Genomic DNA, 22,512 nt, shown 5'->3' with positions numbered 1-22,512 from the left:
TGGCGCGTATCCGGTAGTATATTGCACGGCGCGGTGCATATATGTGCCAGTTCAATATTTTAAAAATTATTCGAAACGAATCGAATTCCTTTGCAAGTTTTCGAATAGGGCACGCCGCAGCTTTTTTCGACGCCTCTTAAAAAAAAAAAAGAAAAAAAAAAGAAAAAAAAAAAGACAGGCTAAGCTACAAAACAGACTTCCAACAAGAGCTGTGGTGCGTCCAACAGGGCATGGGCGGCCAGCTTCGCGACAGCGTGGCGCGCAGAGTCCGGCCGTGTTTGCGTCGTTGTCGATAGTGTCCCTGACCTCGAGTCATCTGAATGGTGGAAACGCAGGAACCACCAGAAGTGGCTACTACTTCTGGTTCCGGAGTAGGAATCCATTTTTTTTTTTTCGATATGCATGCTTATTGCCCCATAAAATGAATGCTATGAAGGATTAAGAGTATGGTCATATAAATGAAAAAAGGTTGGCGGAGTAGGAGCGAGCGATGATGCGGTCCCTGCGTCCGCTTGTTCACCGCGAGGAATTTACCTCGTGCTACTGCGAGAACGGGCTGGGGGGCTTCACCTTTTGCAGGTCAGACTCAGTAGAGCGATAATTTAGCGGGCCTGAAGCCGCGTTTTTTGATTCTCGGACCCGGGCTACCAGGCCCGAGCCTCGAGGCTCGTGCAGTGCTCTAGAACTTTGAATCAGAAAAGCAGTGTGGCGGCGATCGGACCCAGGGTAGCCCCGCGTACGGTTCTGAAAGCAGTGTGCTGCGTGCATCGGTCTGCGCGGGAGGAGGGTTCAGCGCTGCGATGCGGTCCATTCGTGTAGAGAAAATCTGCGTTGTTTCGACATTTGCAGCTTTTGTGCGCTTTTATTTCATGACTTCCAGCGCCGCCGCTTGGGCTTCGCAATGGGCCATTTGCAAAACTCCCTAAGTCAGCTTTCCGGCATAGCAAAACCTCCTTTACCATGGCGGCGCGCCCCGTCGTTGGGTCAGAAGTTGGGTACAGCGCTGAATACTTCTGTGCAAATCCTCATGTCATGCACGAACCTGGCGAGGAGCATTCCGCGGCTGTGGCCTCCAATGCTCACCGCGCATCTGCGCCCCTCGCCCCTTCGCACACATGCCCAAATCAATCACTCCTCGGAAAGCGGTCCCTCTCAAGAATCTAGGGAAGTTCTCGGACTCTTGTATTCGACTCCCTATCTCTACCTGCGGAAACAGGAGGAGGATGCCCTCGAAGTCATCCTCCGTAAAATCGTGAAACGAGCGCTCGTTCTATATCTCTATCAGTCGCCTCATGACGCTTGGTGTGGTGAATACTTTCAGGGAGCTTCTGGAGGCTCACCAATACATGCATACCTGAGTGGCAGAGGCGCTCTTAATCCCTTAATCGCGACAGCAACACAAAGGAGGGAGAGCAGAGACGTCTCCCGCGCTGCACCCTATTTCTATTTCTGCCCCCAAAATATGTTTTGCCGCCATAGTGATGGGGTTTTTACTGTGCAGAGATACTGACTTGCGAAGTTTTACAAAGGGTCCATATTCATCTTGTACGAGTATCACACAATTATTCAACTCTATTAGATGCGGCTTTCACTACTTTTAACTGCAGTATTTTAAGGCGCCGTATTGCAATTCATGTATTCGATTTGTTACCAAAGCAGCCTCTTCGCTTGCGGTTGTCATAACGTGTAACAACTTGGGCGGCTCACTTTAACTCAGGTGGCTGAAGGGCGGGCCCAGGCGGCATTTCCAGCTGCAAATTTTGCTATTGTGAGAAATGCTCGCACTTTGTAAAAGCAAGTTTCCCTTTGGCAGAACTGCCTTGCGCGGGCCCTGTACGACAACATTGCCGAGTCGCCGGAGGAGCTGGCCTTTCGCAAGAATGACGTGCTTACGGTACTGGAGCAGAACCCAGGCGACCTGGAGGGCTGGTGGCTGTGCGCACTTCGCGGCCGCCAGGGCCTGGCCCCGGGAAACAGGTTGCGCCTCATGCCCGGCATGTACGACCCCACGGGGCTGGGCTACGCTGCGCCGGCCGCCGACTTGGGGGCCGTGCCACCCGCGGGCACCTACCCGGGGCCTGGGCAGCGCCACGCGCGTCGTCGCTCTTGGCGAGTGGACCCCAACAAGGTACGAGCTAGCTTCATGGCTTCCCTGGGAATATGCTTCTGGGATGGACCTACCAAAAAAAAGTAGTTCTTTAATCGGTACCAGTGTAAACTTTTCACCGAGCAGCCTACAGCAATACTTTGTGATATGTTAAGGCTGGCTTGAAGAATGTCAGTGATAAAAGGTTTGGTTTGGTTTGCGGGGTTTAACGTCCCAAAGCGACTCAGGCTATGAGAGACTTTTGCACAGAAATGTAAGATCGAGAAAAGCAATAGTTTTGCAGCTTCAATTTATGCCCCATTCTTTAATAAATTTAATTAAAATAGCAAGAAAGATTGAGCACTCGGGTAACTTAGCTTGAAAACATTCTGTAAAGCTTGGCATACGAAAACGCAGTATAGCTTCTATGGGAGTGTGCATGCAAATTAGTGACCTTTGTCTACTGCCATATTTGTGTGGCTTTTGGCACTGTATGTGGGCAAGTGAAAAGCACAGCTTAGAACCTGGGCCCATATTCGGAGTTTGTGCCATTTTGGGAGTGTTGTTTTTACCCTCACCTGATTGGTGGAAATGCTGGAATTGACATCTGCTTCCGGCATTCGATCAATCAGCCGAAGGCAAACACAACATTTTTCAAATGACACAACTTCGAAATACAGGTCGTAAATGCATTGCTGTGAATTTTTTCTTGCATTTATGAGCAGTGTACTGGTAGTGCAAGAATGTATGGTCATGTTTAGTGATGACGGACTATTAACTAAAGCAAATTGCTGCTGCAACTCAGTCAGCAGATCTGTTCACGGATCATTGCATTTTATTCTTCCACTTCCCCATTTTGTGTGCAGGTTGTTACACCAAGCAAAGTTGGAGACGTGTACTTGTATGATGTCCCAGTTGGCGCCAAAGTAACGGAAGAATATGATACTCCTGCTCATTCCACACTTCCAAGGACCACAGGCCATGTACAGATAGACACCATTGTCCCAGGTAAGCTCGGTGCTTTTTCTTGCAATGCCATGAGTTTTCGTGGCATCGATGGCCAATTGGCATGCTGCCACTTTTTAGAATCACGTTATTTGCAAAGTATATTGCTGCTTGGACCGTACAGCTTGTTTCAGCTCATTGTCACTCAACACATAGTACTTTTTTTAAACCACAAAACAACTGACATGGAATGTGGAGGACTGGTACCTCTTCTGAAGAATGGAACTGCACGAACCGGTCCTAATGTTAACTGATTTCACCAGTAGCGCTTTTTGTGATACTGCATTTCGTATCTTTTCATGCCTAATTGCTGCTACCTTCAGTACGACTCACTGCTTATCAAGCTGATACTCATGCTGGCAACTTGTGGCATCTTGCAGCAATGAAAACAAGGAAGAGTTCCCAGGTTCCTGGCTCTTGTGTGGCTTAGTATATCTGCAAATAGAGTGTTTTGATGAATGAGATGATGAATAATGTTACACTATAGAGACATTTAGGGTATGTGAGGAGCAGTCTTTTCTTTCGACCTGTCATGGTGGTGCTGTGGTTATGGCGCTCGACTTCTGTGCCCAATGATGCGGGATCGAATTCCGGCTGCGGTGGCCACTTTTCGATGGAGGCGAAAAGCAAAACGCCCGTGTGCTGTGCGTTGTCGGTGCACGTTAAAGAGCCCCAGGTGGTCGAAATTTCTGGAGCCCTCCGCTACAGCGTCTCTCATAGCCTGAGTCACTTTGGGACGTTAAACCCCATAAACCAAACCAAGGTAGTCTTTTCTTTTGAGCCTTTCTCGCTTTTTGCAGCAAGTGATGTGCTTGCTTTTATACGTTTTTTGAGTGCCATTTGCTTCACTCACGAGGACTGTGAAGCGCTTCTCTGAGCTTCTGCGTTTTGTTTTTTTTTGCAATTACTTGTTATTTGTTTTTGCAATGTGTTTAGCTTCTCTCAGCACCTGCATTTTTTTTTTTTTTTGCTTGGGATTTCGCTGTCCAGTGTCCTTGTGAAACGACGCTTCCAGCACCTTTGGATATGACTGTCACTCTTGTGAACGAATTAAAGCATCACAAAACTGTTGGTGTGCATTTTTGACGAGCTGCTATTGCTAATGCTTAGATAAGCCAAGTGTTGAGGTGTTGTGAAGAAAATATTGCTTGCTGTCAAAACTGCTCTACTAGCTGTTTATTGTTCAGAAGCAACATTTATCAATCCTTCGCAGCACTGAGTATTTTAGAACCGATACACGGGCACTAAAAATGCTGCTTATTGGTGCGAAAACAGCATTTTGGTAGATTTTTTTCTGCTGGCGCCGTTTCTAGCATTGTGAAAGGATGTGCAAAGGATGGTGCTGCTCATAATAATACCAGAGCTACCTCTTTATGTAGTAAAACTGACATTCGAGTGAGTTGGTACAGCATGTTGGAAAATTACCAGTGCACACAGGACAGGGACAAGGAAGAGAACACCACAAGCGCTGACTCACAACTAAGCGTTTATTCACAAACGCAGAAAATATTGCCAGGGGGCGCTCAGAGTGAAAGACGACGTTGAAGTGAATCGGCTCCGGACTCGCAGGACGTATCTAAACCTTGGACCGTGTGATTCTACCTGTACCGGCTCTGTTAATCTAGCCCCAGTCGCCAACACCGTGACAAATCTGGTGGAGGTCAGGTCTGATGTCCCATACCCCTACGCTAAGCAGGAGTGCTGGTCATATATTCGAGGAAACGCCCGTTCACCGCACTAGCCGCAGGCAACGAGGCCTACCACCTGAGTTTTCCCCCTCGGGCATGACTACCAGTAGCCACGACGTCGTCGCAATGCCTGGCGCGACCCCCACCTACGTGACGTTGCAAAACCCCCGCGTCCCAAAGACCTTTCACGGGGACACCTATGAAGACGTCGACGACTGGTTGCAGCACTACGAAAGGGTAGCTACATTCAACCTCTGGAATGACGCCGCACGGCTTCGAAATGTATATTTCAGCCTCGAGGATGGCGCTCGGACGTGGTTCGAGAACCATGAAGAGCAGCTGTCGTCTTGGAGTGAGTTCAAACGTCATCTTGCGGCAACTTACGGAAGCTCAGATCGCCGCGAACGGGCCGAACGCGCTCTACACACTCGGATCCAAATGCCTAACGAAACTGTAGCGGCGTATATCGAAGACATGACGCGCCTGTTTAAGCGTGCGGATCCTACGATGTCCGAGGACAAAAAGCTGCGCTACCTCATGCGTGGCGTCAAAGAGTCGCCAACACCGTGACAATATATACTCAAAGCAAAGACAAAAACATAAAAACTTGTGCAATCACGCAGGCGCGTCCAGATATGAAAACTCCCGTTCATGCAGGACAACAGATGGGTCACTAACACATGCAGGCTGGTTTTTGTAGATGTGATAGGCTTCTGATACCTCTCTTGTCAATTTATTAGGATGCCTAAACAAAATAGTTGTTTTATCGAGCAAAGGCTTACAGCCCGTGCATTCCATACAGTGCTTGGCAAGATTCAAAGAAGGCAGTTTTCTCAATGACAAGTTGTGCTCTTGTAAGCGAGCATTCATGCGCCCACAAGACAGCGGAATATGGTGCACTACACCTTTTCCACATTTGATGTACCGGTTTACATGGTTCACATTGCACACCTTCCGCTTATCACGAACGGCACAACTAAAGCGCTTGTCAACCCTTACACAAATACACCCAACTTTTTTCGGGGCTGAAAATATTACATCCACGTCATATGTCTTGCCCACATTTTTTAGTTGATGTGAAAAGCGGTGAACATGTGGAAGAACCGCTACCGTCTTTTTCTTTCCTTCATCAGCACTCCTAGGGGATGGCCTGTTGGCATCCTTAATTCTTTTTAACACTTTACTGCAGGCTAGAGTCAAGAAATTATCTGGAAAGCCATCCAATCTTAATCTATTTACTTGCTCAGAAAAACTATCATTCAAAGAGTGAGTAAACGACTTGAGTAAAGAAGACCACAATCAAGCCACAGCAATTTAACAATTTTTGAATGACCCGACTGAAAATTTAAAAGGGACTTAACTGACCCTGGGGAATACAACCAGCATACATGGTCCTGCTTGAAAGAAAGTTTCAGCCACTTCATGTTTGTGAGCTTTCTTGTTGTTCTCTCTGATGTCCTGGTCCACATTAATGCCGTCCTGGTTAGTTTCAATGCCATTGATACACATGTTCAGTGTAGAAACACACACAGGAGAGACGCACACATGCACAGGCATGCTTTCAAGGAACCTTGGGCAGTTACAGGCCTATACTTTGGCCGTCCTGAAAGAACTATAAAAAGGATGGATGAGCCTCATCGAAAGAAACAAAGACAAAGTGAAGTAGAGGCTCGTGTGGCAGCTTTTTCGCAATTGCTATATGCTGCGTGCATTTTTATGCGATTTTCATTTTGTAGTTGTGTTACTCTTTTGCTGGAGACTTGGTAAAAGCTCTTTTTAGTAGTATTTTTGAACTCGCTTAAATTACTTGTCTCTTGCAGTGGTTTTAAGCTACATTTTATTGAAGCACGCACTACTGTTTTGGAAAAAGAGAGAGGCTTTCACAAAGGAAATGAAGTTGTGAAGTATTTAAAGAGTAAGATAGGTGCTAGTTGTAGGATAAGTTGTGGTATGGTACAGGGCTTCAATATGCCTTTGTGCTGTTAACTGAATGCTCTTCATAGCTTTCTTATTGCTTCAAGAGTTTTCCATGCTTTAAACTACCTTAGCTTACCAGTTTTTTAGTGTTTTGTTAGCAATTGGTAAAGTCAAGGTCCAGCTTTTCTCATTCACTGTGCTATCCTACATTTCATAGGAAGCACCCTTTACTCACTACATTGCGAATTCCGAGTAGATTCAGACTTTATGGTTTTCTTGGCATTATGCAGTAGAAGGTGAAGTTTGGCACAGAAAGGCAAAGCTAACCCTTTTCATGGTTTCAGTTGTAGCTGGAACTTGTGCTTTCAGATGACTTGTTGCTGGTAACAAATATTGTGATCATGAGTGCACATTTTGCATTTGGTGCTGCTAGTAATAGCAGATTATTTATGGACATCAGATGATAGCTCTAATTTGAAATTGAACATGCATACCTTCAGAATTTTATAAACCAATGTTTTAGGACATGCATGTAATGACAAAAGTGTGCAGGACCTGCAAGCAACAACCGAAGTGCATGGCTTTAATCGCCTGTGGCTCTGTATCGTACTTCTAGAGCAGAGTTAGCTTGCCTTCCCGGGTACTAGTTTAATTGGGTGTATACCTATAAAGCTGGATTTCCAATTGCATGCCCCAGAGATAGAGCATGGATAGTATGATGCATGCATTGCACTGCAGGTACTTCGTGCTGATGCTGTTCTTTATTCATTTATCTTTTTTTTTTCTTTTTGCCACGTTTCAGCACCTCAAGAGGGAAGAAAGCCAGTACGCGCATTGCCCAACATGGCTTATGATGAACCACGTCCTTCAAGCTTGTCATATGATATGCCTCGGCCTTCTTTAAATGTTCGGTTAGATCTGCCTTCGTCCACTATTTCTGGTGAGTGCCGCCATTAGGGCTCATGCCTGAAGAAAGTTTCAAAACACACACCCACGCACACACGTACACACACACGCATACACACTTGCACAGAGAGAGACCGACCATGGAGTGTTTGTAGGTCTATAAGAGCACTGCTTGGGAACCTCTATTTATTGTAGCATGCCTTTGTTTTGTGCCGAGGCATGATTATTACTAAATTTTAGTATTTAATAGCTTGTCTGACATTAATTATAGTGCCACTGTTTAGTTTGATAGCATTAATCATGAAAAAAATGAGAGCATCTAAAGTTTGAAATTATTTTTATGTGGGTGGTTGAAGGCAGTTTGCTTGTTCACACTGCTTCCAACAGAAATATGTGAATGACAGAATTTCCCCTCTGATGCAGCACCCTCTTTGGTGCGGTCTATTCAAGATTCGTTCTGGTCATGCAGGCACTGAATCGTACGATGTGCCACGGCCCAAAGCTGACTATGATGTGCCGAACTCCGAGCCTGTGGGCACCTACGACACTCCGCCACCTGCTCGAGGTGTGGCAAAGGGGGCCTCTAGCTCAGTCTATGATGTTCCACTTGACAGTGGGGCGCCTCGCTGTGTACTGGCAACCAGCTACGACGTTCCCACCTCGGGGCGGTCAAGTGGTGTATCTCTACTGTCAACAAGCTCCTCTTCAGCTGGAGTTTCCCCAGCAAGCAGTCAGTCAAGTTTGAACACATCGCTGTCCTTGTCCAGTCTGTGTGGTATGTCCCTTTGCCCACTGTGATGTGTGTGTTGAGCTGTGCATGATGGCTCACATGTTTGGCATTGTGTTTGGGAGTCATTGCATGCCATGTGAACTGCTTTGCAGCTTGCTGTTCTGTGGGAGTGTTAGCATTTGCCTGCATAACATTGAGAACACCTAACTGGCATGCTTGTGTCACTTCATGCTATGACAGAAGGCTGAACATTTCACAGAAGTATGCAGATTAGTAATTGCATTGTGTTGAAACGTCTGAATGAACCATGACATTTGCCTCAAACTGTTGTAGAAGTATGTTGGTAAAAACAACCTTTGGGATGGCATTGAGAAATATGTTACTATGTGGTCATCATCTCTTTGGAACGAAGTGCATCAGCTTGTTTCCAAGTTCTTTTCTAAGTTATATGTTGATTGCCTGCATGCTTGAGTCTGTAGTGATTACTGAAGTGATCAGTGCCCCGAGCTTGCACATGAGTGTGTCTTTTGTGTAGCATACATGTAACTGTTAAGCGTGCCCCCTACCCTGTCCTCTGATGTGACCAATGTGTGTTGTAAATTTAAATGCGAGTGCTGCAACTAAGCTATCGCGTGGAATTAATCTGCTCTTAGTAATGCTTTAAGGCAAGGCAACAAGGACAGAACCTAAGAAATTAATCCTTTGATGCTGTCGAGTTAGTGAAAGGAGAAGTGCAGTTGTACTACATTTTTTGACAAGTTCATTCTTTGTTCTCGGATTAGGGGCTGCAGAATTCAACTTTGTTTTGTGAAGTATAGTGATTTGATGCAGTTCTAGTTTGTATTATGCCCTTGCACCTTAATCTCATTAAAATTTCGAGAAACAGAACAAGCATGCAGAAAAGCTGATAACCTAGCTGTGCCTCATCACAAGGAAAATGTAGCTGTTGTATTTTTTCGTAATTTTGTTAACATTTCTAGTCTTTTTTTTTTTTTCATATGACTGTTGGTTAATTACTTGTTACAATATATTGGGTGTATACATATGCAATAGCTTTTTAGACTTAGACTTCTTAGCCTTACAAGTCAAAGGCTTTTAATAAAAAGCCTTAGACTTCAAACCAAAGGATCAAGCAGGTTTTCGGAAAGCATACTGTACTATCAATCATATTCATACTATCAACCAGGTGGTAGAAAAATGCTCAGAATATAACCAGCCCTTATACATATCATAGATAATGAAAAAGCATTTGACTCAGTCGAAACCTCGGCAGTCATGCAGGCATTGCGAAATCGGGGTGCAGAGGAGGCGTATGTGAAAGTACTGTCAGATATCTATAGTGGCTGTACAACAACCATAGTTATGCATAAGGAGAGTAACGAAAGTCCCATAAAGAAAGGTGTTAACCGAGGAGACGTGATCTCCCCAGTGCTATTCACAACTTGCTTAGAGGAAATATTCAGAGACTTGGAATACGAGCAGTTAGGGACAAGTGTTGATGGAGAATACCTTACTAATTAGCGATTTGCTGATGACATTGCCTTGCTAAGTAACTCGGGGGATGAACTGTAAAGGATGACTGATGACCGAGACAGGAAAAGCAGAAAGGTGGCCCTAAATATCAATATGCAGAAGACTAAGGTAATGTTTAGCAGCCTAGGGAAGGAACAGCAGATTAAAATAGGTAGCGAAGCATTAGAAGTGGGAGGCAAATATATGTACTTGGGACAGGTAGTAACCACAGATCCAGACCATGAAGGGGAAATAACTAGGAGAGTAAGACTGGGATGGAGCACAATTGGTAAGCACTCGCAGATTATGACTAGCAGCTTACCGGTATTGCTCAAGAGGAAAGTATACAACAGTCGCATCTTACCTGTGTTCACTTACGGGGCTGCAATGTGGAAGCTAACAAAAAAGGGTTCAAATTAAGTTGAGGACAACGCAGAGAGCTATGGAATGGAAAATGGTAGGTGTAACATTAAGAGATAGGGAGTGTGCAGAGTGGGTCAAAGAAATAACTTGAGTTAACGACATTCTAGTGGAAATCGAGAAGAAATTGGCATGGGCAGGGCATGTAGTGTGAAGAGGGTAATCGATGGTCGAAAAGTGTAACAAACTGGATACCAAGGGAAGGAAAGCATAGCAGGGGGCAGCAGAAAGTCAGGTGGGTGGATGAGGTTAAGAAGTTCGCAGGGGTCATGTGGATGCAACTAGCACAGGATCAGGTTAATTCGAGAAATATGGGAGAGGCTTTTGCCCTGCAGTGGGTATAGTTCAGCTGATGATGATGTGCAGTAGCACCCCCAAAGCAGGGTAAAGCAGGTATTTTTGTATAATGTACCTTGTACCAGATATCCAGAAACCTATAGCAAGAACTGAGCATATTGAGGCTGAGAGTGAGAAGTTTTTCTTTTTTTTGGCCTGGTACACGTGCAGTTCTTTTAGGGACTGCTTATGGTCGCCTCTAAAATTAATTAGTTTAGTTAAATGTCTTCTCTCGTGCTGCTTCAGGTTCGATTTTAATTCGGTTTCAGTGGCCGAACGATGTCTGTGATTCAATGTTCAGGTCACATGAGGTATAGAAAACAGCTGTATCATTGTTAAAATCTCTACAGCCCTTATGCAAGCATGTCCCAAGTGCTAGAATGAGAACGAATTAGGTAGCTACAATTTTGCTTTTCTTTTTTTATACCTCATGTGGCTATGGTATAAATGTTGTATCCACTGTTTGGCTATTTTAACCAAAACTGAACCAGCATACGAGAATAAATTTAATGTTAAATTATCTGCAAGGTGTAGGCAGATTTCACATGCAGTTGTACGTCCATTATAATATCTTGCACATCATTGGATAATGAGAACACCAGACCGAAATTTTGTGTCTGTGCTCTTTTAAGGTGTGCATTGTGGAAAATATTTCTTGCATTCATTGTTAGATCAATTTTTTATGTGTTCTCACTTCTGAGAGACTGCTGTTGTGTACAGTGGACATTTTTCATTGGCGTGCACATGATATTCCTAACCTGCTTCTCTTTTTGGGCTCAGGATCAAACAGGTCCAGCTTGGAGCAAGGCCATGAAATGTACGACATCCCAACCAGCAACTCTCGACGTGTTGCTGATCCACCTCCAAGTAGAACTCAAAGTCCCAGGGCTAACCTCGGCGCTGTGCCTCCACCTCCTGGCCATGGCATGACCCTTCTGCAGTTTTATGATGTGCCGACCAACAATGCTCCTGCACCCTTCTATGATACTCCTCTCAAGAGGGCACCCACAGCACAGGCAGTCTGCATGGAGGGCGTATACGATGTCCCCCCTCAGGTTGGTTTTTAGCAAAGGACTCTGCCAAACTGTTTCCACAGTGCCCAGAGGGTATAGAAAAGCTCCTTTTCTGAACAGGGGAAATTATTTTATTTTCAGCTGTGATGCACACATAGCAGATTAACCAGCTGCATTTAGTCACCTGCATGTGTTGTAAACACTGCCATCACCTGCTGATGCAGACTTATTGGAAAATAACTTTTCTGCACAAATTTAATATTTTTTGGTACTTCCATTTTATTTAATTTTTGTATTTCGCTGTACTTTATTCTAAGAAAAATGATTCAATGACAGGAATACCGTGTCAGTTGCTTCAGACTGTGCCACTGCAATAAATCTACTACTTGCTGTTACAGCAAATTATTGTTTGATGAGGTTGTGCCCTTGCTAAATGAAATTGGAGTGATCAACAGAAGGCAGTAGCTGGTGGCGACTGCCTGTGCCGAGGGTCATGTTCCATGCTGCGTGATTCACTTCACACATGACGAACAAGGCGGTAAAAGCTACTGATGGAATCCAGCACCAGGCCTTTGGTCACCTTTACATATTGCTGCTAGTGCAATGATATTGCTTTGGTGGTGTGGCTGTTATTGGAGCCTACATAGATGAGCAAAATAATAATAATAATAATAATACTTTATTTTTCCTTTACTACGAGGAAAGGAAAGGAGCAGCCGCTAAAAAGCTGCTTCGAAAATGAACTCGGGGATAGAAAAAAGGGGTTTAAGGATCCACCTGACTGCTTCCTAACGGGACAGACAGAATGTGATAACCGGCAAGTACTTATTGCACTGCTTTGCCGGCTGCTGTAAGTGTAGAGTAAGGCCAGGCCACTGTAGTGTGCTCCAGCCTCCTGTTATTGCTGCTTTTCCTTGTGTTTGCATTACTCATGAAGCATCCCACTTGAGGCACTGTGCTTGTCCCTCAACACTTACAGTGCCATTGTTCAATTTTCTTGCATGCTGCCCCTGCATCCTAGCTATCTTTTAACCTTATCCTCCTATGACTGCATTCTGGCTAGTCCCTCTGGACCTTTTATTCGTTTTTATTTTTTTAAATTTATTGTTTTAGCTCCCCACTGACACTTCTGGTGTGCAGATCCACACATTTATACTGCCATGGCCAGGTATGATGAGCAGAGGAGGGAGAGGGGAGGGGGGCTTAGACCCTTGAGTGTAGTCATTATTTTCCTAGTGTGCGTTCTTTTATGCTTTCTCTCTTTTCATATGTTATGGGTACACTGATTTTACTTGGGTGGGAAACCAATCACATGCAAAGGCATTATTAGTTATGTTTACAAATGGATTGTGGATCGAAGTATAATAAAAGCAGAATGTGTGTAGCAATGTGTAATAATTCATGCATTCAGATGTATGCAGCTAAAGGGCCTCAGCGATTTTGAAAATGGTCTAATAGTTATTTGCATAACTTGCAGAGACTGGAAGTGTGCATCACAGGACGTAAAGAGAAGAAATAATAGATGTCAGCACCACCAACATTTGCAAGATGTTTTTTTTTCTTTTTATCATGCCCATTTCCTGCCAGTTTGCAGTTGTGCTTGTGAGCTTCCTTTTTCATGTTGTGTATTAGTAGTTGTGTGCTGGTAGGTCAAAACTCTTTAGGCTGCAGGGTTTGCTACTTAAGTGTGTGTTGTAGGGAGCCTGTGGTGCACGCACATTCCAAAGACTTTGACTGGTTAGCTAAAGAATGCTTGCCGTCCAGAAATTCTTGGCTATATGTATGCACTCCACTGCAGTTTGACTTGGAGCCCGATGGCTTAGAAATTTTTGAAGAAGTTTTTGATCAAGGCTGTTGATATTTGTTTTATGCTCCTAATTAAAGGGCATCTTTACTGAAAATCACAATTTGAATTTTCACCTTATTTTGCAGCCTTTGGCCCCTGTAACATAACATGATAATGGTGCTCCATATTGACATTTTGCCAGCTACAAAGCGTGCCCAAATATACTCATGGTTGTCTCCATCGTAGATGGTGCTGCACACTATGTCGCACCTGTCGTACAGTTTTGCAATGAGTCTATGCTTGACATATCTACTTACTTCTGCTACTCCATTGATGCTCTGAAAGGAGCACTTGCTGTGTTGTTTCCTCATGCAGTTGCAGTTTACGCTTTGGTGTGACTGGCTATGTATTACCTAGCCTTCACTTGTGGAAGTATGGCAGTTTGCTTCAGTGGAAGCCTTCAGCCTGCATGCCCAAGGGAGCAGTGACTGTGTGTAAAACTTGTCATAGTAACATCACCCATGTGACAATAAAGAATGCTACAATGTCATTACATGTTCCGTTCTAGGTTGAGAGGTCACCCAGTGGCATATTCAGTGGGAGGAAGCACAGGTGTTATCATTTAGTCAAGTCTGCTTATGTGACAGTGAAGCAGCTTAGCAATTGTTTGTCTTTTGCCGTGCTGCAGGTAACCCGTGACGCTCCACTACCACAGCCACTGATGGATGAAACAGATGCTTCCAGGCGCCACTCCTCGTCAAGCAGCGACTCGCGTGGTTCACGTGATTATGAGACAGTAGGGGATCTCAAGGAGCTTCACCTGGAGCGCGATGCAGCATTGGAGGTGCTCGTCAAGGTCCAGCAAGAGCTGACCAGTGCAATTGGGAAGCTGTTCTCCCTCACTCACTCCACACTAAAACGGCAGGAGAGTGGTACTGCTGAGACTAGACTGTATGACATCAAGACGAGCTGCCACAAAGTGCAGACCTCTTTGAGAGAATTTCTCAACTTTGCCCAGGGTGCCCTCGCAAATGCCTCTCATGTTGAGGACCGAAAACTGTACCAGAAACTGGCCAGGCTGACCAAGCCTTTGCTGGACTCGTACCAGGTGGTGGTGGCCACCACCCAGGCTCTGGATGAGAAAGGATGGCAACTGTGCAGTATGTCCCGAGAGGGTGGCCCTGATGAGCTGGACCAGCTCATTGCCTGTGCCCGTGGGCTAACAGAAGATGTCCAGCAGGTGGCCTCCACTATCCAGGGAAACTCTACGCTTATTTTCAAGAAGTCCCCCCTCATCAGCGAGTCTGGGAGGCCTGCGCAAGAGAGGCCGTTGCCCTTGCCACCGAGGAAAGAGGATGACCAGTGGGCTAGCGATTATGACTATGTGAATCTCGAGTCCAAAGCTTCAGTGGAGCGTGAGAATGAGGAGATCAAGGCTGCACTCCCAGCTGAGCTGAGCCAGTCATTTGACAAATTGTTGCAGCAGTCACAGCTGATTGTTGAAGGTATAGTGCAGGAGCCACAGGCTTTGCCCGGCACACCTGGCTTGGACCAAAATGACCTGCAGATCCTCAACTTCTATGGTGCCCAGATTGATACCCATATCCTCTTTCTAACTAATGCCATTGATGCCTTCTTGGCTACTATAGAGAACAACCAGCCTCCCAAGGTGTTCATTGGGCACAGTAAATTTGTTGTGATCAGTGCTCATAAGCTGGTATACATGGGAGACACAGTGTATCGGAATATTGTGAATGTGGACATTAAGAACCAAGTCTTGCAGTGCTCAAGCAACTTGTGTGAAGCCCTGAAGGTGCTAATCAACAGCACCAAAAAAGCAGCCTTGCAGTTTCCATCTGTGGCAGCTGTGCAAGAAATGGTGGACAGTATTGTTGATGTGTCGCACCTAGCCAACGACTTGAAGGTGGTTGTTATGCAGGCTAAGAGATAACCAGGCTCCCTACCCTTGGAAGTGCTCAAGTTGCATCACAGCAGTCTGCCACATAGTGCCAGTTCTGTGATGCCTGAAACCACAGAAGCTTCCGTGAAAATAACAGTGCATTTTTTAGCTTTAGTTCAGAAAAATTTACATAATGCTAAAACATTGCACCAGGGTCAATGCACTGCATTGAATTTGTGGCTTAGCAATAGGACTCTTACTGTTGTTAGTATCAAGATGTTTTCTTATAAATATATATATATATATATATATATTATATATACGTATATACACACACGTGTGCACACAGACAGGGTGTCGCAAGAGCACCATGATGTTATGTGGAAGACAATTTGCCTCACAAATTTCTTACAGCTGCAGTATTGTTTTTGAACTCAGTGAGAGAAGTTTTGTGTAAGCTTAGAGCACCCTGTATACACACTCACACTTGCAAACAGGGTATGGATAGAGAGAATGGACTTTGGTGCCAATGACTGCCACATGACCGTTTTCAGCCAGCTGCATTTTCTGCCTTTTACTTTTTCTTTTTGTAGCATGCAGCAGCTTTTAAAGATGTACTTGTGAGGAATCCAGGAATTTCTTAGTTTGTTCTTAACTGCTAAATTAAATATGTTCAGGTTGATACAGTCAATCCTGGATATGCCAAATTGGAAGAGAATGGCAAAAACATGCAAACAGATTAGCTTCTCTGTAACTTGTAAGCGTGAATGTGCACGCACGCTATCGGTGCGCCTCCTGCAGCGATATCGGCATACTGGCAGCACACCACTCACCGCAGGCCCATAAGTGCAGCGACCTGATGGAGATCAACGAGACATATGCGCATGTATCCGCGCTCTGAGTGCCACCTCGTACCATCTTGTGCCAAGCATTGAAAAGGAGATGCAGTGGATGCACCTTCACATCCTGCTCTGACACTCTGTGTGCTAGTAAGTTAGCTTCAAGGAAGTTAGAGATGGCATCAAAGCTGCAGTTGGTGCTGAAGGAAAAGCCGCTGCCAATCATAACAGGTCTAATTCCATTACTGTACACTGTAAACATAATAACAATTAAAATTGGGGTACAGCTGATTTTTGCATTGCCTTCAGCAGCGAAGCAGGTCATGCAAGCGGTGCCGCAAGCCTCTATTCAGTCAGGTTGGCATCACCGAATTACAGTTGGTGTACCGAACACAGGCTTTCCCACATGGAAGCAGTGTCACACTGAAAACACGCATAAAATCGACAACCACTGACAAGCTAACTCGACGTTCACCTCGTTACATGGTTTTGCAGCGTTAGCACTGCTACAGGGGCCCAAGGCTGTGTACTAACCCAGCTCCATGCACAAAAAGTGATCAGGGGAGCGCCATTAGGAGCCCCTGCAGGGGCGCATTGCGCACAGTTCTTGCGCACAGACTCTACTGCTAAACGGGAATGCTATTTTGCATGGGATAATCAAGGGAATATTCCGAAAGTTCGATATAAGCAATAATTTGATATATCCAGGATCGACTATATATCAACATTTCTCATATGTAGAAGCAAGCTAAATTTTTTTGTATTTAAATGTGGGTGTACAGTGACACCTGTCATAGCTACGTGGATGTTGGGCACGACTGGAATGAATAATGTCATTACTTATGAATTGTTTATTTAAGTATCTAATGATATGATGGTATGTTATGACATTAAGTGAGCAGCTGTTTCAGACAAAGCCAATTTTATGGTGCATTTGTAGGATTGAAGAGCAGGGTGTGCAGTATCCGGTTTCATGCAGCATTGATGAACTTGGCTCGGTATGCTACTGAACCCCTCAGGTGCAGCTTGCAGTTGAATGGTGTCCTCTTGACAGTAGTTTCATTTGCGAACAATAATGTGTCGTGGCTGCATTGGTACTGCTGCTTGAGCATGCACTGCTGGGTGGAAGTTCAGCTGTCGTGAAGCTTTGATGCTATTTTATTTAACTAGCACTACAGTATCATTACACAGCAAATGCAGACCTTTTCATCACCAAGAACCATTTTTAAAGAAGTACAAAGCTGTGACAGAGTGGCACACGTTTAAATTTGTCATTATTAATTTCATTGCAGCAAGGTTCAACCATTTTGTGATTTCTGCTATATTGGAGAAGGAAATATCAAGTTATGATGGTTTCTTTTTTTCACTTCCTACCAGATTATAATAGTCATCCGCATGCAGGGAGACCTGCCACTAGCACTGCATCTAGGAGGGCGTGCTTTCATTCCAGAAATGAATCCTTTGGCCACTCAAGTTAAATGGCAATATTCAGTGGAACCTTTGTAGCAAACTATTTGCTGTACGGCAAGTACAGCTAAGCTTCAGACTTTCGCAGCATAGCAGTTGAAAATGGGTTGCTTACATTGTTTTAATGTGGAAGACTTATGAAGTGGTGCATGCTAGAACTAGTCTGAAATAAAAAAAAAATGTGCAGGAAACAAATAACCCATCATGCAGATCTTCAACTTCCTCAGGAAGCAGTGGGACTTTATGACTTAAATTTAATTGACCATAGATTTAAGGGATAGGTTCTAATTAAAAAATAAGCTCACACTTTCTTTCTTTGCATAGCAACTTAAGCTGTAGTGGAAGAAAATGTGCTGCAGTGCAATTTTTGTATGCTAGAATATTTGCCATGGTTCTGGATGTCCATTAAGTTCACCTTTTGCAGAGACCCAGTACCGACTACTCAGTCTTAATTAAAAAAGTGTGCATTTTGCTGCGAGTTGAAATACTGGCTTTTAGCATTGCAAGAGGCAGTTTCTGGGCCACAAAACACTCTGTTATGACCGCCCTGCGATGTCCTTGACTTCTGTGGACACTTACACATCCTTGCAGCATTTCCAAAAGCTTGGATGAAATTTAGTTCTGATCATTCTGTGTGTCACATACCTTAATAATGTTTATTCCTTAGCTCTAGAGATAAATAACAGTTGCAAGAGCAATTTTAAGTGTGTATGTAGTTACTGGTGTGGTATCTGCCTGACATTCATTGGTACAAATTAAGAGTGGGCTTCCTTTTTTCTTTTTCACATGAGAAAGGAAGCCTGATAAAGATAAAAAAAAAAAAACATATGCTGCTTGAGACATTGCCAGCTATCATGGAAAATGACTCTCATTTTGATGTTTAATTTCTGTGAGTGTGCCAAAGATTTGATGATCGCGTTGGAGTATTTGCGCAGGGTGTCTGAGAAGAAAGCAAGGTGTGCAGTTTTTTTTAAGTGTGTATGGTGTTTACTACTAGATATAAGGCATACTGGTCTGCTGTATTATCAGCACATGGACTGTATGTATACTGTTGCACTGTATTTGCGTCACACTAGACCTCCATAATGGCCCCACCTCTGTACAGTCTGTGCAGATGTAGATGATTAGCTTTCCACTGAGCAAGTGTTTTGAGGCAAACTGACTCAAGCACCAAGAATTTTCTTTCTTGCTAGAGGCAGCTGGAGGTACATGTGCTCACATAAAATGAAATGTGGAGTTTCTACTTGTGTGAATGAATTATACTTGAAGTGAACTTCATACATACCTGCCTCTGCCTATTTCGTGCTTGCACTTTGAATGTGCTCTTCTCGCTGCAAAAACACACAGCTTTAAAATGTGCCACTACCTTGTGCAACTGGTGAGAAAGTTTAAAAACCAACTTGAATTTACAGATCGTATTGGAGGCACTGCACAACAAAGCTTTGCACAGCAAGACAGTATGCTTAAATCTAGTTCCTGACAAGTCTTGCTTTACTTGCAGTTCACATCGTGCTTGAAGAGTTTACCGTTCCTAGTCAGAATGTTACTGCGATCTCAGTGCAATTGGAACCATTCCTACTCGCAAAAGCGTGAGAGCATAAGCCAACATTCTGTGCAATTCTGACATGCTTGCTTCTTACCACCTTCTCCCTGGTTGATGGCCTGTGCTGGTACAGTTGACAGTTGTTCATGTTCCAAGTAATACTTTCGCTGTGTAATGTGGCTGGTTTCACATTACTTTTGTAAACACTTGGGAAATAGCTGTGTAGCTTTCTGTGCTGTGACGTCTGGAACCGATGTTCACGCAGTCGTTGAAGGAATGGAAGCAGTTACAGGCTGCTAATCTGTTAGTCGCAGTGAGGTGTTGTTTTGTACGTTAATACGGACAATACTGTACATATTAATAAAGATGTATCCAATTATTTGTGTGTGTCTCAACTAACCACAGGAAGTATTACCTGCCATTGCCCAATTTCCAGTGGCAAAATGGTCCTAGCATCTTTTCTTACACTGCACTGGCATTAAAAATGCTCTCTTTGCACTACTTTACTGCACTGCTCTAGACAGTCCCACAGAGCTGCCCAGGCACCAGTCATTATTCTAAATCAGAATATTGGAAAAAAAGTACTTGGGCCTAGATTTAGCTTATAAGGGCAAACAGCACAGAGCAACAAGTAACTTGTGTAAGTATTCACTGAAGGGTTACAGTAATGAAGAAACCTGTATGCAAGGCCTTCCCAGTTTCTCTCAATACTTTCAGCCTTTGCAGTTTTCAATACTTGTGCACTGGCTGTTTTAGCAGTTCTGTAATACCCTGTTGGGACATATCCAACAGTGTACATACCAAGTTTATAACCATCAATGACTAGGACTAGAGGCAATGCTATAAGCAGTTTTGCGGTTTTATTGCAGTGCAGTATATGTAGTTGGATACAACTCGAGTCTGCAGTGACTGCCACATTTCACCTGTGACAGAAATTAGTTTGCAGTTGATTTTCTGGTTGCCTTAATAAAACGTTGGCCAGCAGACCAAATTACAGCTCAAGAATTTTGATGCCTCTGGTTTGTTTGGTATAGTCAAATATCAAAAACTGATTCTGTTTGCTGTTCAGAGGAGTAATATACAAGCCGCATGCTATGGCCCAAGGTTCGCAGCTGCTGTTACTTTTTTATGTTCATGAATGTAGAAAACCCAAGTCGTTTCTAAGAATGAAGTGACTATAATGATGAGCTTACATAGTCTACTAAGGCGTTATTTTTAATTTGTATCCTACTATGGTCACCTTAGTAGACTATGTAAGCTCGTCATTATAGTCGCTAAAGTCTTAGAAACGACTTCGGTTTCCTACATTCATGAACATAAGCAATGTTATAAGCTCTGAGTCTAGAGTAATGAGAGGGTGATTTTCAGTAGTGTTGGCATGGATTTTAAACAAATGTTGCTAAATGAATTTGCATCCAGAGGAACATGCACAGACTATTGAAAATGCTAAAGCAGCGACCCATGCTATAGACCACAGCTGCTGGAGAGGAAAGACTGAGCAACACTAGAATGCACAGTTGGCCACTTTTTTAGCGGTATCGCCATAATATTGAACTAGTGGCCCTGTTGCAAAATGAGGTGGCAGAACAGTTGAGAATAAGCACATTCGTGCCAAGTGCTATCCCATTTTGCCTTTCTGCTTTGTCACAGAACACTTTATATTTTGCTTGAAACTGCTAAAAATGTGGCCCGGTGCACTTTACACCTGCAGTAGACACTGGTCAGCCTGTCGTGATGCAGCAACAGGAGAAGATCTATCAAAACTTTATTATTTGTTGTATAAGTACACTTGTCTTGAACCATGGTAGTCGTGAATGGCAGAAGTATGCACTGCAGTGAAATGATTTCTGCCTGCACGTGCGACTACTATATGTGTCCAGAAATTGAAAAATTACAGGAAACCTATGCCCTGCCTTCTCCTGATGCATTCACATGCTGATGAGCCTGGAACCTTAGATCTCCAGACAGGTTATGAATTCAGCATACTTCGTGATAGCACTTGTCAAACGAGGAGCAGAGGTATGGTTGCTTGTACGCATATGTTATGGTAAGTTAGGCTTTGCATACATTGCATGACAGTGAACTTGACCAAAGTCAAACTAAATAACCCAATGTAAGCATGGACTGCACAAAATCAACTTTGTAGTTTTGCCTTGAATATATGAATCACATCATATGAATGCTGCTTTCTTTTCTTTTTCACTGTATAAATAGATACGTGTATGCAAGTTTATACAATGGCTTAAGTAACTGCATGGCACTAGAACTAAAGGTTTGAGCATAAGCAACGAGTTACTAAAGTTCTTGTGGAAAAATGTTTCATATTTATTTGTGACTTTTTGTATGGCTGTTTTGACAAGCTTGGTGCTGGAAATATTCATGCAGGTGAAGAACTTCAGCAACAGTCATCTTCAGTGCAGTTAACTGCGTTCCTACCTTTCTACTAGTGTGGCCATGCACCAGCACCTTATTGCTGATGCTTCAAAACAGCCTTAACTGCCACTCGTATCAGAAAAATGAGTGTTATTGCTTCTTTCCTGCCTTTAAAGCCAAGCAAAGCAGGACACATTTCTGCTTATACAGGCTGTACTTGATGCTTTTTTTTTTTTTTTTTTTTTTTTTTTTTTTTTCAAGCGACTTGGCTATCGCAGTGGCGGGATTGATGAATCAAAATTCAAACCAGTGCGGTCACTGAGGCTGTTATCAAGCAGCGGTTTGCTGCAGTGAGCTGCAAAAAACAGATTAGAAAAGTTACGAAGCTGGAACCTGAAGCACGCATGTAACTGCATGGAAAAAGCTAAACCCGAGCGCTTGACAGCGGTCCACAAATGGTGGCCAGGAAAGATACTGCTGAACTGCCGAGTTCCAGTGACTGAACAACGCATAATATATAAAACTCGTGCACTACAGCCGAGTCGCAAAACCAGGTAGTTTCGTTTGCGTGTGAGTAGCACCAAGCACGACATTATTTTATAATGTATTTTTTTTTGCTCAAGCATACGCTTTACTCGGCACAGGCGCCTGTTAGTCGCTCTCAAAAATCGAGTAACAGACGCCCGGCTTATCCGGGTGACGCACTGACAAAATTAAAACGGAGGATAGCAATTGAAATAATCCTGGATCCAACCTGCCGGAGAATCAGCGCGAGTGGTGCTAATGGACGACGACGACGTCGCCAGCACGTCTAGCACATGCCGACACTCCTTCGTCGGCCAGGGTGCGTTTTTTCGGGCTGCCTTCGACGCCAGGTGCGCACCGTGCCCATCACGTCGCCGCTGTCGCCGCTACGTCAGGGATCCCTAGTGTTCTTCTTGGGAAGCAGTGTTTTGGGGCACATTACATCCGGGAGTTTATGAAAATCTTC

At 44.1% G+C, this 22,512-nt stretch overlaps 1 protein-coding gene across 4 annotated transcripts in view; it reads left to right on the top strand.

The window, feature by feature from the left end:
* p130CAS (Serine_rich_CAS and FAT-like_CAS_C domain-containing protein p130CAS) overlaps window positions 1-19,529 on the top strand; it is an 89,150-nt gene extending 69,621 nt beyond the window's left edge. For 3 of the 4 annotated variants that reach the window (XM_084590378.1, XM_084590381.1, XM_084590380.1), the window contains exons 2-7: window positions 1,814-2,128; window positions 2,953-3,094; window positions 7,499-7,636; window positions 8,072-8,377; window positions 11,381-11,655; window positions 14,088-19,529. In XM_084590378.1, coding sequence (XP_084446504.1) covers window positions 1,814-2,128; window positions 2,953-3,094; window positions 7,499-7,636; window positions 8,072-8,377; window positions 11,381-11,655; window positions 14,088-15,350 — 2,439 coding nt within the window. In that variant the 3' untranslated portion in view covers window positions 15,351-19,529. The remainder of the gene's footprint in view (window positions 1-1,813; window positions 2,129-2,952; window positions 3,095-7,498; window positions 7,637-8,071; window positions 8,378-11,380; window positions 11,656-14,087) is intronic. The other variant, XM_084590379.1, reaches the window with a different exon arrangement.
* The last annotated feature ends 2,983 nt before the right edge of the window (window positions 19,530-22,512 follow it).

The sequence above is a fragment of the Amblyomma maculatum genome, chromosome 1 (genome assembly GCF_055883805.1).
Source record: "Amblyomma maculatum isolate TAMU_Amacu chromosome 1, ASM5588380v1, whole genome shotgun sequence".
NCBI lineage: Eukaryota > Metazoa > Arthropoda > Arachnida > Ixodida > Ixodidae > Amblyomma > Amblyomma maculatum.
Note: the sequence above shows the minus strand (reverse complement) of the source record. Positions and strands in the feature narration are given on the sequence as shown.